Source organism: Cherax quadricarinatus, chromosome 89 (genome assembly GCF_038502225.1).
Source record: "Cherax quadricarinatus isolate ZL_2023a chromosome 89, ASM3850222v1, whole genome shotgun sequence".
Taxonomy (NCBI): domain Eukaryota; kingdom Metazoa; phylum Arthropoda; class Malacostraca; order Decapoda; family Parastacidae; genus Cherax; species Cherax quadricarinatus.
In genome coordinates, this window is record NC_091380.1 from 1,170,578 (window position 1) to 1,187,045 (window position 16,468).

A 16,468-nucleotide genomic window follows, 5' to 3' on the forward strand; every position below is an offset into this window, starting at 1 on the left:
TCTAAATACTGTTCACATATATGCTTCAATGTAAACACTTGATCTACACATCCCCTACCCACTCTGAAACCTCCTTGCTCGTCCGCAATTCTACATTCTGTCTTACCTCTAATTCTTTCAATTATAACCCTACCGTATACTTTTCCTGGTATACTCAGTAAACTTATTCCTCTATAATTTTTACAATCTCTTTTGTCCCCTTTCCCTTTATATAAAGGGACTATACATGCTCTCCGCCAATCCCTAGGTACCTTCCCCTCTTTCATACATTTATTAAACAAAAGTACCAACCACTCCAACACTATATCCCCCCCTGCTTTTAACATTTCTGTCATGATCCCATCAGTTCCAGCTGCTTTACCCCCTTTCATTCTACGTAATGCCTCAAGTACCTCCACCACACTTACATTCTGCTCTTCTTCACTCCTAAAAGATGGTATACCTCCCTGGCCAGTGCATGAAATTACTGCCTCCCTTTCTTCCTTAACATTTAAAAGTTCCTCAAAATATTCTCGCCATCTACCTAATACCTCCCTCTCCCCATCTACTAACTCCCCTACTCTGTTTTTAACTGACAAATCCATACTTTCCCTAGGCTTTCTTAACTTGTTTAACTCACTCCAAAATTTTTTCTTATTTTCATTAAAATTTCTTGACAGTGCCTCTCCCACTCTTTTATCTGCTCTCCTTTTGCACTCTCTCACCACTCTCTTCACCTTTCTTTTACTCTCCATATACTCTGCTCTTCTTAAAACACTTCTGCTTTGTAAAAACCTCTCGTAAGCTACCTTTTTCTCTTTTATCACACCCTTTACTTCATCATTCCACCAATCACTCCTCTTTCCTCCTGCCCCCACCCTCCTATAACCACAAACTTCTGCCCCACATTCCAATACTGCATTTTTAAAACTATTCCAACCCTCTTCAACCCCCCCACTACTCATCTTTGCACTAGCCCACCTTTCTGCCAATAGTCGCTTATATCTCGCCCGAACTTCCTCTTCCCTTAGTTTATACACTTTCACCTCCCTCTTACTTGTTGTTGCCACCTTCCTCTTTTCCCATCTACCTCTTACTCTAACTGTAGCTACAACTAAATAATGATCTGATATATCAGTTGCCCCTCTATAAACATGTACATCCTGGAGCCTACCCATCAACCTTTTATCCACCAATACATAATCTAACAAACTACTTTCATTACGTGCTACATCATACCTTGTATATTTATTTATCCTCTTTTTCATAAAATATGTATTACTTATTACCAAATTTCTTTCTACACATAGCTCAATTAAAGGCTTCCCATTTACATTTACTCCTGGCACCCCAAATTTACCTACTACTCCCTCCATAACATTTTTACCCACTTTAGCATTGAAATCCCCAACCACCATTACTCTCACACTTGATTCAAAACTCCCCACGCATTCACTCAACATTTCCCAGAATCTCTCTCTCTCCTCTACACTTCTCTCTTCTCCAGGTGCATACACGCTTACTATAACCCACTTTTCACATCCAATCTTTATTTTACTCCACATAATCCTTGAACTTATGCATTTGTAGTCCCTCTTTTCCTGCCATAGCTTATCCTTCAACATTATTGCTACTCTGAGGAGGATAGCAATGAACTCCAGGAGGATTTGGACCAATTAATCTCTTAGTCTGAAAAATGGCAGATGAAGTTCAATGTGGACAAGTGTAAGGTACTAGCCCTTGGTAATGAAAATAACCCTCGAAGCTATAATCTAAGTGAAGTAGAGCTTGATCATACAGAATGCGAAAAAGACTTGGGAGTCATGGTAAGCAGAAATCTAAAGTCAAGACAGCAGCACCTTAGTGTGCACAACAAGGCCAACAGATTACTTGGATTTATCTCAAGAAGTATAAGTAGCAGAAGTCCAAAAGTTATTTTACAGCTCTATACATCACTAGTGAGGCCTCATTTAGATTATGCTGCTCAGTTTTGGTCCCCTTACTACAGGATGGATATAGACTCATTAGAGAACATACAGAGAAGAATGACTAAAATGATTTCCTGTGTAAGGAACCTCCCGTATGAAGATAGACTTAAAGCCTTGCATCTCCACTCTGGAGAGGCGTAGAATGAGGGGAGATATCACTGAAGTGTATAAATGGATGACGGGCATAAACAAGGGAGATATTAATAAAGTACTGAGGGTGTCGAACCAGGTAAGAACCAGAAATAATGGATTTAAGTTGGATAAATTTAGATTTAGAAAGGACATAGGTAAGTACTGGTTTTCTAACAGAGTTGTAGATGCGTGGAACAGTCTTCCCAGTGGGGTGATAGAGGCTAGGACCTTGGGTAGCTTTAAGAAGAGACTGGACAAATATATGAGTGGGAGGGGCTGGGTTTGATTGGTGTCATTGGGTACGGGAGTTATTTCTTGGGTAGCTTAAGGTAGAGGTCGTTTTGATAAGGACCTGCCTCGCATGGGCCAGTAGGCCTTCTGCAGTGTTCCTCCATTCTTATGTTCTTATGTTCATCATATGACTAAGACCCATGTCAGGAAACCACTTATCCTGTTTCCTGACAAACCTTACCTAACCAAACCAACCAATGTGGAGAAAAAGCAGATACTGAAAAATGTATAACCATTATGCTATGCATAGTATAAGTGGCTTTGGCATGCTGCTCTTATCTGTATTTTTTTGTACCTCTGTATGTGTGCTCAAATTGTTAATAAATAAATAAATAAATAAATATATAAATTATTTAATATTAACTGTAATCCATAGGGGTTCATACAGCTCCTATAAAATTGAGAGAATTGGGAGGTAGCTCCAATTCTTTAGATCAACAGTCCCTTACGAGCATCAAGATACCGTTCTTGAAGAACTATGTTCAAAAGATTTTGATTAAGAAACAAGATTTGTTGAGTTTACACAAGGTGTTAAAACTGACCTGGATCCCCAGGGGTTGGTCGAGGTTTAACATGTGGTGTGGGTGGCCGTGCTATAGGACTGACAGCTGGACTAAACCGGAAGTTGGGGTTGATGACTGGTGTTGAAGGTTTGTCATATTCAAGTGCAGTGGACCGGCGGGACAAGGCAGGTCTCCTTGTAGGCTGGTTTATGGGTACCTTTCGCTCAGTTATTCCTAGGAACTGGACATCATCCTTCCAATACAAAAGAATTGTTTTAATAGCATGTCTGATATTCTATTTTATGTCAAACACGTAAAGACATTGTAGATTTTGTTTAATTAACTCTGGCTATGTCAAGGTATCTTATTAGTAAAAATTAAGATACAGTACCAGAAATATTGCTAGTATCCTAAATCTGAAGCAATGCATTGTACATCAAAATGTTTGCTGAAAGATAAACTGATCTTAAACCAAGGCATGACACACTACTGTCACTTCATGAAAGTTAATGAATGATCAACAGGATTTACACTTAGGGGAATGTGTATGTGTATGTGTATGTGTATGTGTGTGTGTGTGTGTGTGTGTGTGTGTGTGTGTGTGTGTGTGTGTGTGTGTGTGTGTGTGTGTGTGGTTGTGTGGTTGTGTGTGTGTAAAAAACATAACCAACCTTTGTAGTACTGATTTCCATACAAACAACTTATATGGAAATCAGTACTACAAACAAATGCAACTTATACTTAAGTTGCATTCGTTGGAGATCTTCATTACACACTTCAACTGATGTAGAAACTTGTATTTTCATTCATTTTTTTCTGTGACTGAGTCACATATACAATACTATCATTCAATTTTTTTTTTCAATGAACTGGCCATATCCCACCAAGGCAGGGTGACCTAAAAACTAATGAAATAAAAGTTTTTTTTTATTTAGTAGTTTATATAGTAGAAGGGGGTTATTAGCCCCTTGCTCCTGGCATTTTACTCACCTCTTACGACACTCTTGGCTTACAAAGCAAGAATTCTTTTCCACTTTCCCATGGAAATATCCTTCATTTATACATGTATTATTATCATTACCATTGTTATTATTATTATTATTTTTGTTATTTCTTTTAACATGGTGGCCATCTCCCACCGAGGTAGGGTGACCTGAAAAGGGAAACACTTTCACTATCAACCACACCATCACTGTCTTGCCAGAGGTGCACAGATACGACAGCATCAGGTTTTATTTAAGGGGTGGGAAGCTACAGTTCCTTGGATCTAGTACCTGTCACCAGCATCAAGACAGACTGTATGAATGTTGATAGAATTACCGACAATATGAAAAATAAAAGGACAGAAGTGCAACTAATGTCACATTTTGCTGTGGTAACATTTTGCTTTCCAGGAGCTTTATCAAGCCGTTAAAGCTCCTGGAGCCGTAACGGCTTGATAAAGCTCGTGGAAAGTGAAACGTTGCCACAATAAAATGTCACATTAGTTGCACTTATGTCCTTTTACTTTACAGTATCAAGACACTTTCCCTTGAAGGCAATGAACTAACAATAACTTTTACAGAAGACCACATACATCGTTGCTTATCCTGCTGGGCACGTGAGAAGATCTTGAAGCTCTGGTGCTATAATTTCTTCTGATACTGTTGTTGTTGCTGCTGCTGCTGCTTCTACTTGTATAGTCTCCATCAGTCTTGGGGTCCTCTGCTCCTCCTCTCTTGCTGTTACTTGCCTTAGAGGAGGCAGACATCTTAAATCTTAACTGTTCAATATATTCAAACAAAATTTGTATTACAATACAGTCAAAATTTCAGTGAAATATAGTAACTTTCAGTAACCTGAGGAATGCTTGTGCAAGGCCCCAATCCCCTACCACAATTATCATTATTTACTTTTATTATTACACCTACCATCCGACTTGCTACCGAGTTCGGTTCCGAAAAACCGGTCGTAAGTCGAAATGGTTGTAAGTCGAACTTTACTACTGAATATCAACAAAACATTTTTGTAATGACTTTATTTTATTGTTTTATTTTGGTATTTCATGTTTTACTTTACTTTTTATGCTGTTAGTACTGTATTTTATACTGTAAGGTTTAGGATAAGCACTGTGTACAACACAAATAGTTTATTTATTTCCCAGAAATTTGGCATAAAAACACGGTCGTAAGTCGAGTCGTCGTAAGTCGAGCAGGTTGTAAGTCGGATGGAAGGTGTATTTACTTTAATTATATTTACTCATTTTTTTTTTCCTGGAGATGGGAAGTACAGTGCCTGCACTCTGAAGGAGGGGTGTTAATGTTGCAGTTTAAAAACTGTAGTGTAAAGCACCCTTCTGGCAAGACAGTGATGGAGTGAATGATGGTGAAAGTTTTTCTTTTTCGGGCCACCCTGCCTTGGTGGGAATCGGCCAGTGTGATAATAATAAAAAAAAAAAAAAAAAAATTTTTTTCCAACAAGTCGGCTGTCTCCCACCGAGGCAGGGTGGCCCAAAAAGAAAGAAAATCCCCAAAACGAAAATACTTTCATCATCATTCAACACTTTCACCTCACTCACACATAATCACTGTTTTTGCAGAGGTGCTCAGAACACAACAGTTTAGAAGCATATACGTATAAAGATACACAACATATCCCTCCAAACTGCTAATATATTACTCATATTATTACTCTTATTATTTATATTATTATTATTATTTACTTGTATATTATTATTATTGTTATATGAAGTAAGGAGATTCAATTTATAGGAGGGTAAATGTAGCTCCAATTCCTTGAACCAAAAACCCTTTAGCATCAATGCACATCCCCCTTTGAAAGGGATCTTCCCCCATCACAAAAATATATATACCAACAAGTGTGCAATAAGATCACAGGAAACAGGCAATATCTTAATATGAAATATAACCACAGTGAAAAGTAGTAATATTCCATATACTTTCATGATTTCTTACATTATCAAGGAATAAATCACAAAATGACAACTGCACATGGAGTATTACTATTTCCATTGTGGTTATATTGCATACTGATAAGTATGTAACACTATCAATATAACACCTAAAAAAAAAAAATTAAAATAACTGATACATAGGAATATGTGAATGCATGTGAATACATAAGAATATAAGTAAATGCAAATAGGCTCTCTTAACATTTTGTATTTCCCATCATGGCACAACTCCTGTACTTTTGGGTATGAGAGCCCCATGTGCCCAAAGCTCAGGACACTAGCCCTTGGCACTCTCTCACTTCCAGGCCTGCTGTTGCACTCTAACACATTTTCCCTCTGCATAGGACCTGATTCTAGGTATCTCTACACTCTGCCTTGTGTAACCCCCATAGCCAGTAAACCACTATCTAGTCAGGCATGGCTTTATTGTATCCTGCCCAGCTCCAACATGCCAGCTACCAAACTAATAATTTCTGTATCAACGAACAAGGTGGACTGTCCATATCACTGCTACTAAAACACACCAATATATGGTTCTGTATTTCCTGAAGCTAAACCTGTGGGGGTCATTCAGCATAAGGAGTGGTAGGGGATGGAGGATCAAGCTTCCAAGTATAGCTTGGTCTCTGACTGGGTGTTGGGAAAGTAGCCACAAGTAATGTTTAGGTACTGAAGTACATTAGTACTATACACAAACATCCTGCACATGGCAGAGACGTTTTGGTCCATCTTGAACGGACCAAAATGTTGTCATAAGCTTTTCTCTCTATGTGCAGGTTGTTTATGTACTGTTTCAATCACAAAATTGTGCTTATTTGTTCACTGGCATTATACTCAACTTTGCAAAAGTACCAGTTTGAGGAAGTGCAGCAATAGTTCATGTGTAGTTGGTTGATTGATTGGTTTATTGAATTTTAAGTTTATCAACCACACAAAAGCCATTAAAGCTGCATGTCACCATACATAACTAGTCAAGGATACTTTAATCCTTGTGACAGAGATTAAAGACAAACTTCTTAAGCATATATACCCTTTCATTTATGGTAGTGTACATCATAACATACTAATACCAAAAATATATCTGCTTTGTATGCATAAGGAAAAAGGTTTTTTCCAGGCTCTCAACAAGAAGTACAAATGAAATGATTCAACAAATCATGGGGAAAAACCTATGTGCCACTAATATTTTAGAAAAACGTATAAATTCTTACATTCTTGGATGATGACGATGATTGTGCCATGTCTAGCTTGCTAGTAGACTTAGAAGTGAAGTATGACATTAATGAACACACCCCTGAGACACTCTCAGTGAATATGTTTTTGAGCTTCAAATCTGCAGTATATGACAATATGTTAGCTACATGTACATTGAAACAACTCTAAATTAGCAGAATTTAACCATTAGTCTAAATAACATAAAAAAAAAAAAATGACTTTTTTCTTTACATCAGCCATTTCTGAAGAAAGGTGAGCCAAACAATGAAAAAAATATTCACCATTACTCATTTCCTGCATGTCTACTCAAAGAGGATGGCCATCACAATGCAAAATGTAACATCCCCATCCATCCTTCATAGCACAGTCACAGCTTCACAAAATCCTGCATGCACTTTATTATCTTGGTCTTAGCTACAGTATAGTTCAACACTTTTAAATAATCAAATGGTATAAAATACCGACAGGTTGTTAGGTAAGACACATATGCAACAGTTAGGTATCTTTATTTCGAAACGTTTCGCCTACTTTGTATTACAATACAAGGTAAGTGAAGGATTCAAACTTGGCTGTGGAGATGTTACAGTCTGACATAGTACTGTACAGAACACCATCACAACCTGGTGATGCTTGGTTCTGCTAGTATGTAGACACTACATCAAATTTTCTCATGACTTCAGATAAAATTCTTTCACTCTTATTCTGAAATTTACTCGTCTTATATTTTTCCTATCTTGCTGATAAGATAGGAAAAATATAAGATGTACTAGAAGAAAGAAGAGGAAATACTGGATAATTATAAAAAAAAAGAAAAGAAAATGGTATAGGTGAAAAATAAACATCCACACAGTGTACTGTATTCTTAGCATTACAATGTTTAAATAATTTATAAATATTATAATATCATCAGAGGGCCTTCTGAATTGTGATGTCTGGACATTTCTAGCAAGACAGCTATTAAATGAGTGATGGTGAATGTTTCCTTCTTTGAGACACTCTTAATGGGAGATACCTAATGTGGTAAACAAAAAAAATTATTTACTAATACAAAATGTTGATGTCTCTAGTAATAATCAATATAAATGTCCAAGTTTTCAAATGACTTTCATTAGCTTGCTTTATTTATGCATTAACAGTAATCAATTTGTTTGTCATGTTTTTGTTATTGACTAAATTCCCATGGTCCCACTGCCTATTACAGGAATTATTTTTTTTTTTCAGCATACTGATCATTTCCCACCAAAGTGAGGTGACTCAAAAAAGAAAACCCTATGTCTTTCTATTTACATTTAGTAATTTATACAGGAGAAGGGGGTTATTATATCATAAAAGAGGCACTAAACCTTTGTTTGTCAAAGTCAATTTTAATACTGTATTTGTCAACAAATATCTTACAGGAGCGTGATATGATAGGTTCATCCCTCTCTCTATGGGGTCGACTTTTCTTCCGAGCTGGTCCCTCGTCACCGAGGTCTGAGCTGTCTTCTTCACTCTCCCTGAACAACACAAACATAATATTACTTCACTAGAAAAAGCAACATGGCTCAGGGTATGAGCTAGACATATTATATTGTATTCTATATCAAGAATATACGAACATTACACGAGGCTACTAATTATCCACCAGTTAGTTGTTCAGCACTTAACATAATCCAGTGGTCTGGCTCAGTCTGGCATCTATACGTACATAATGCTGAAAAGGAATGCGTAATAATAAAAGCCTATAAAAAGATGTGATCTTGCTATGTGGGTAAAAATCCAGAAATAACCTTCCCTCCTTTCCCCAGAGGACTGGATAACTGGAGATCTTTTCTTTCTTTCTTTCTTTTAACACACAGGCCGTATCCCACAGAGGCGGGGTGGCCCAAAAGGAAAAACGAAAGTTTCTCCTTTTACATTTAGTAATATATACAGGAGAAGGGGTTACTAGCCCCTTGCTCCCGGCATTTTAGTCGCCTCTTACAACACGCATGGCTTACGGAGGAAGAATTCTGTTCCACTTCCCCATGGAAGTAAGAGGAAATAAATAAGAACAAGAACAAGAAAGAAAATAGAAGAAAACTCAGAGGTGTGTGTATATATATGCTTGTACATGTATGTGTAGTGTGATCAAAGTGTAAGTAGAAGTAGCAAGATGTACCTGAAACCTTGAATGTTTATGAGACAGAAAAATGGACACCAGCAATCCTACCATCATGTAAAACAATTACAGGCTTTCATTTTACACTCACTTGGCAGGACGGTAGTACCTCCCTGGGTGGTTGCTGTCTACCAACCTACTACCTAGAATAACTGGAGATGTACTGACAATATTAAAATCAACATACAGGAGGCCTCACTTAAAAAGCAGGTTAAGTTCTGGGTTATAGCTACAAAGTTAAAACCACTGTAAAGTGAATCATAGCCTTTTACCACTTTCAAGATAAGATAAGCATATAAAAGCCTGATAACATATTTATGCTATTATATACATTATATTAAGTGAGCAATATAGCTAGGCCTAAAAAAATGCATATACAGTACACATATTACTTACCTTAAAATATTTTCATCCTTAGCTTATAGTGAACGGTGAATATATTTAATGTAGGAATACAATAAGAGCTGCATAGAAAAGTTCCAGGTCAAACACGATCAACAATTCACCCAGAGGCAGATTATCACAGAAGTCAGTCAACAGCAAGTGGCCTCAAACTTACACAACCACCTGTAGTAGTCTTGAAAAGAAGAATTAACAGTGCATTACACTTATGGGGATCTGCTAAACTAGGAGGATGTCGATATTATATAATACCAGCTGCTAAACCTGTAAGAATCATACAACACCTAGGGATTAGAAGGTATTCATATTTGATCCAAGGCAGGAGAGGGTAACCTCAATTTCTTAAATCAAGAGCCTTTCACTAACTGCATCTCATAACAGATAAACTGTTTAGTGCCTCCCATTACTGACTCATAACCACCTTCCTGGGTTTACTGCTGCTGCAATTATGAATATATTGTGTAGGTTTTATATCACTTAAGGTCAGTATCACAATCAAGGCAAAGCAATAAACCCATACAGATAATACAGCACCTGAGGAATGGGAAGTAATCACATCTGATCCAAGGAAGGAAAATAGCTTCAGTTTCTTGGATCAAGAGCCTTTCACAGGGATAAAGTCATCTGTCTCCCTTCACACTGGGCACTAAAAATTTGTATAGTGGAGAGTGTAATAGACCAGAGGCAGCAATAAACATTAAGAAAACATTTGCTGTTGCTAATTACTTAAATTTTACACTTGAATCTGTATGTATATACTTAATGAATGTAACGAAAAATGGTATGGAATTTAACATTACTGCACATATAAATGACAACATAAATTTCTAAGCCTATTATATATCAAGATAATGCATATGCTATCCTAATGTGACCCCTTGAAAGGTTCATATTGTGCTCCTTTGATAACTCAAACTTGTATGACTGCTACCACTAATTAGCTTTGTAAATTGTGAGTTCATTACCTTTGTAAATTGTGAGTTCATTACCTCTGTAACTTGCTCAGCTATCAAAACTTTGGAGTCCAGTCCCTGGACCAATATGTACCTCTGTAATCTTTTGACTATCGCCCACAGGATGGGTATGGGGTGCATAATAAACATATTAAACGAACTAACTAAAAACTGCTACCACTAATACTGCTATAACTACTACTACTACTACAACTACTGATGCTACTACTTAAAGTACAGTGGAGTAGGCCCATTAATACACTAATACTGCACAGCATGTCATCCTGTTTGGTATACATGACTGGAGAGGATGCCAGGCTGAAGAGTCAGCAAAAGTCAGCCAAGGGAGTCAGCAATCAGATTGTCAGTCGGCAATGAGTGACCAGTATGGATGTCAGTTAAGAGTGTGCATACCATTGGTCAGTTGCACAGGAGGAAGTGATCAGCAAGGATATAGCAGGCCAAACAAGAGGTAGTATATGTTAGGTCTAATGACACTGGAAGGGTCATACCGTTCAAATAATTTCCAGTGTACTCGTATTCCATCATTAAAGTTGTAACTGCAATTATAAATACATTTCTTTGAGCTTAACATCCTTGCAAATACTACACAAACTCCAACACCCCAGGTGTGCAACATTATCCAGTTTTAAATAACTACACCTGAAGACCCAGACACAACTCGCACATTTACTGTCCTCCAAACAATAATTTTCATTCATGTACGTAGTTCATGAGAAATGCTAACTCTGTATGGGCCAATCAACAAAAAGAAGCGACCCTCCATCCACTAATCATGAGACAGACTCAACCAAATTACTCATGACTACTCTCCATACAGATTATTATTACAATCATAACTAAGTGCTAAACCCACAAGGATCATACAGCACTGCTCTCCATACAGAATAACAGACAGACAATGTGCAACATTTGGGAAACGTTTTGCCAGCCAGTGGCTTCTTCAGTCCAATGCAGAGAAAGGTGGAAGATGAGGGGGGAGTTGGAGGTAATCAATTCCTCAGCCTGGAGTCAAATTTTGCAAAAGTGCCATTTATCAACTTGTTGGTTTTCTAAACCCTTTATTCAGAATGTTTAACGTATTACATCTACTTCAGTTATTTTGTTGCTTATAAAACAAAATATACTTCTACACTTTAATGAGTTTTCCTTACTTTTAACCCTATGACTGAATCGGCCATATACATGTATATATGTCTTACGAGCCAGTGTTTCGGTTGTATATATACTCAAAAATTCTAGCGGCATCAAATCAAGCAGGAGAAAGCTGGTAGGCCCACATGTGAGAGAATGGGTCTGTGTGGTCAGTATGCACTGTATAAAAAAAATCCTGCAGCACGCAGTGCATAATGAGAAAAAAAAAACTCCGACCATGTTTTTGGATTGAAACGCCGACTTTGAGGTGTATTTTTGTATAGTATTTATGGTTGTATTCTAGTTGAGTTTGATTAGTTTCATGATAAAAACAACCTTGAAATTGAGCTCAAAGTTGCGGAAAAGTTAGATTTTACCAATGTTCAAGAGTAAGCAAATCACACCACACGTCCAATACACGTCAACTGGTAAGTCTAATATTCTTTCACTAGTGCACTGATATTATTTATACCATTTTTACAATAATGCAGTAGTCTGCATAACAGTAAATCTTCTATTTTTTGTGTGAATAAAAAATAAAAATAGAAAGCAAGAGTAATATAAGAGGGGCCTGGAGACATGACTAATTAACAGAGGATATGTTATTTTAGTGCCAAGAATGTCTGCATTGTTTATTCTGGACCCTATTTTGAAATTGGCATCTTTTTTAATTTGCATGAAATTGGCCAAATTGCCAATTTCTGACCACTTTATTGGGTAGTTGAAATCGGTAAATGGGCGGTTTCTTGCACACAATTGATAGAAAAAATGGAGTTCTAAAGAAATAGCTACATGTTTAGTCGACTGGAACAATGGAATTGGCCGAAAATTGGGCTCAAAATCGGTGAAATCGCCAATGCGTATATATCGCCAAGATCACTAACTTCTCAGGAGCGTAATTCCGTAAGTTTTCGATCAAATTTCGTACTTTTGGTGTCATTACAACTGAGAAAAGATTCTCTATCATTTCATAAGAAAAAATAATTTTTTTTTCTCAAAACTTTTGCGACACCAGGAGACACTTCAGGATTTGGGGTTGTGACAGTCAAAGGGTTAAGACAAAAATTATATTTGACATAGGATTTCTAAGAAGATGACAGACACCCAGCCAGCCATACATACATACATACACATACGTATCTGCATTTTTTCCAAAATACCACCCAACATCTTGTCAGGAGGTCACTAGGGATGGTGGACAATAGCTAAATACATTACACAAGAGGTGAAACTGAGAGTTAGTAAAGTTACTGTACACAGTCTTTCAAATAAGGCAAGTCAGACTGATACTCTTCAAAATTTTTATGCATTGTGTTTATTTATATATGTACAGTAGTGTGAATAAACAGAAGAATGGATGTGGTCTTGAACTGTGGTCCATGCAAATAGCAGACCCAGTGCTATACCATTTAGCCATGAGTTATGGCACTGGACTTGCTACTTGAAATGACCATGGGGCGAGTCTCAATCCATTCTTCTGGTTATTCATTGAAAGTCGTTCATTACAACATAATTTTGGTTTATGTACAGCAATATATTAATCCTGTTATTAAAAGTGTAGATATTACGTAAAGTATGGAAAAAAAATCATGTGGTACAGAGCCAACCATTATAATTGACAAGGTTATTGGTAGTTATGGGTAGAGCTTCATCAAGTCTTGATAAAGTTCTGCAGAACAAAATGTAGTTTATAATAAATGTTTGCTCTGCACCAAGTGCCTTATTACCACACACTTACAAAATATTAAAAAATTATTCTTGAATCAATATAAATATACTGCACTGTACTATATAAATAAAAGGACAAATAAATATTAAATTTATGAATAGTATCAGTCGTTTCTTCTCATCTGTGTGGCCCTGTATACCGTACATACCAATAAACCAAACTAATGAACAAATTTACGTCATGTAAGAGTAAGTTGCATATACGGCATTACACTTGCCATGTGGTCTCAATATTCTGGTTACTTTTCTGTCTCCAATTCTTGTTTCTCATTACATCATGATTCTTCATATCTAACAAAGTTTCATAGACTCTCAAAAATACATTACCTGGAACAGAAGGGAAGCTAATGTTAAGGAAGAAGTAAACTTTGCTTCAAGGGCATGAAGGTCACTAACTGCATTATAAAACATCCCAATCTTTACTACTTAAGGATGCGACTACATTTCTTCACTTTCAATTTTACAATCCTAATATTATTACTAATTATTAGAACTATCTGCAGGACTAAAAGGCTTGCAGCCCTTTAAAACACCTATTTACATGTAGTCAAAAGTCTCTGACAGCTTCAACTGTCTTGCAGTTACAACAGATTAATTTACCTGTAATAGCATTTTTGAGGTGTTGCTCATCCAGTCAACTAATATATTAATATTTGCCTCTGAATAAAAAAACTGACTTACATACAGTACATAAATATGCAAATACACTATATATACAGTATGGATAACACAAGGTTGTGTGATTGCAGAAATCCTTATGAAGCACATTGTGAGCTGACAATCTTTTCAACATTTTCAGGAAAGCTCAGCAAAGTGGTTTGTGTCAAACTTAAATTATTTCCTGGTTAAATACAGAGCAAATATGAGCTCATTAGCTCTGAATGTCATCAAATGAGGTGCAGCCTGAATTCCTATCTATGATAGACCCTACAGTGTAACCCACTGACTGGTGTGATGTGGCCATAGCACTAAATTCATAGTGGTAATATTGCCTGGGGAATGGGAGGTAATCAGGTTCAATCCAAGGAAGGGAATCGTAGCTCCAATTCCTTGGATTAATAGCCCTTCACCTACATCAAACCACCCCCTTCAAGGTATTTGTTCTAGGTATATATTATTATTAAATGGAATGAAGCATGTTTTAGTTAATGTTATCAGTGTTGCACATCTCACTAAGGGAATGCAATGTTTGGGGATGAAATATGACGAGATACTGACACAATGGTATGGAAATTTATATACAATTATAAGGAACCTTTAATGATGATACTCTGACCAAACATTGAGTATTCAAACCATACCACGGGCGGGATTTGAACCCGTGGTCAGAGAGTCTCAAAACTCCAGACCGTCGCGTTAGCCACTGGATCTTATTGCCACGAATCTTATTGTGGCTAGCTGGTCTAGTGGCTAACGCAACGGTCTAGAGTTTTGAGACTCTCTGACTGCGGGTTCAAATCCCGCCCGTGGTATGGTTTGTTTGCAAACGTGTCATTACGATTTCGTGAGTCATTGAGTATTCAAGCCTACTGTGAGGGTGAATTTTTTACTTTTTAATGGGGGAGGGGAGATCACTAAAACCGTAGGTAATTTAGCACCAGGGATAGAGGAATTCAAGTTTAAGCCAAGAAAGGGAAGGATAAATCTAGTTTCTTCAACCAACAGCCCCTTACTGACATCAAGACCCCTTCCTCAAGGATATGAAAAAAGATTAGCTTTTGTTAGGATTTTAAACCCATAGGGTTAGCTACCTAGAATAACCCAAGAAAGTAGGTGCATCATCGGGGACTGTCTGTCTTATTTCCACTGTGGTCCTCAATCTTGTCCCCCCAGGATGCAACCCACACCAGCTGACTAAAACCCAGGTACCTACTTGCTTGCTAGGTGAACAGGACAACAGGTGTAAGGAAACACGCCCAATGTTTTCACCCTTGCCGGGGATCAAACCACGGACACTCAGCGTATGAAGCAAGAGAGTAGCCTACCAGGCCATGGGACACCTATGTTGTAGTTTTGAACTGTAGTCTCAGCACACCTTTGGCTAGACGGTGATGGAACGAGTGATGACGAAAGTGTTTCTTTCTCAGGTGATTCTGCCTCAGTGAGAGATGGCCAGTGTTAAAAAAAATAACCGCACGAACTGTTGCGTAAAGAAATGTCTGCCTAGTGTTTTGTGACGACCACGTGTGTTGCTGCCGGCTCTCACAAAGATCAGCCTGGTGTGATTCTTGGCTGCCAGAGGGGGCGTTGACCCCCGGAACTCTCTCCAGGTAAATTCCAGGTAAACAAAAATGATCTGGATCATTGTCTTAACCTGCCAAAACAACTCATCTCAAACATTAAGAGAAATAAATAAGTATTTATGTACAATAACACAATTTTAGAGGATTACAATTGCCTTGTAAAATGCCTGTAAATTATCTAGATTATTATTTTAATCATAGAGGAGCGCTAAACCCATAGGATTATACAGCGCATGTCGGGGGGATGGAAGGTATTCAGGGTTAATTCAGAGAACTGGAGCACAGATCCAGTTCCCTGGATCAAGAGCCCCTGACCAGCATCAAGGAACCTTCCTTGAGGGTCGGTAATTAATGAGATCTCTGCTACTTACTCTTCCAGTGAACGTTTACGAGGTTGTCTCCTCGAGGTATTATCCCCGATGATATATTTCAACCCCGAAGCTAACGTAGAGAGCATTTATATTTATATTACAGTCTTGCTGAGGAGAGAAGCAGCTTGCCCACAGACCTTAATAACTTCCACTAAATATTAATCTCGGCCGCCATGTAAGCCAGGATGTAAACACTCACACACATCTGATGTATATTATATAATTCTTATTAAATATTTTACTAATGAAACATGTGTTTTTTATATATTTTCCTCTCATATTAGAAAGGTAATGATTGTTTTGTTATAAGAGTCGGGATAATAAATAGATTAAACTATTAAAATGTTGATTATATATAGCAATAGCTGACTGATAACGAACTTACAAATATTTATTTTTTTCGTTATTAAATATT

The 16,468-nt window shown here is 37.3% G+C and overlaps 1 protein-coding gene across 5 annotated transcripts in view; it reads right to left on the reverse strand.

The window, feature by feature from the left end:
* Positions 1 to 16,248, reverse strand: part of LOC128697147 (sentrin-specific protease 1-like) — a 53,266-nt gene extending 37,018 nt beyond the window's left edge. The window contains exons 1-6 of one of the 5 annotated variants that reach the window (XM_070104054.1): positions 16,054 to 16,207; positions 13,658 to 13,766; positions 8,457 to 8,557; positions 7,058 to 7,179; positions 4,470 to 4,655; positions 2,933 to 3,146 (exon numbers count right to left, since the gene is read on the reverse strand). In XM_070104054.1, the coding sequence (XP_069960155.1) occupies positions 2,933 to 3,146; positions 4,470 to 4,655; positions 7,058 to 7,179; positions 8,457 to 8,557; positions 13,658 to 13,728 (694 nt within the window). In that variant the 5' untranslated portion in view covers positions 13,729 to 13,766; positions 16,054 to 16,207. Of the gene's footprint in view, positions 1 to 2,932; positions 3,147 to 4,469; positions 4,656 to 7,057; positions 7,180 to 8,456; positions 8,558 to 8,659; positions 8,679 to 13,651; positions 13,767 to 16,053 lie in introns of those variants that run through there. The other 4 variants (XM_070104053.1, XM_070104055.1, XM_070104052.1 and 1 more) reach the window with 4 other exon arrangements.
* Positions 16,249 to 16,468: the final 220 nt, after the last annotated feature.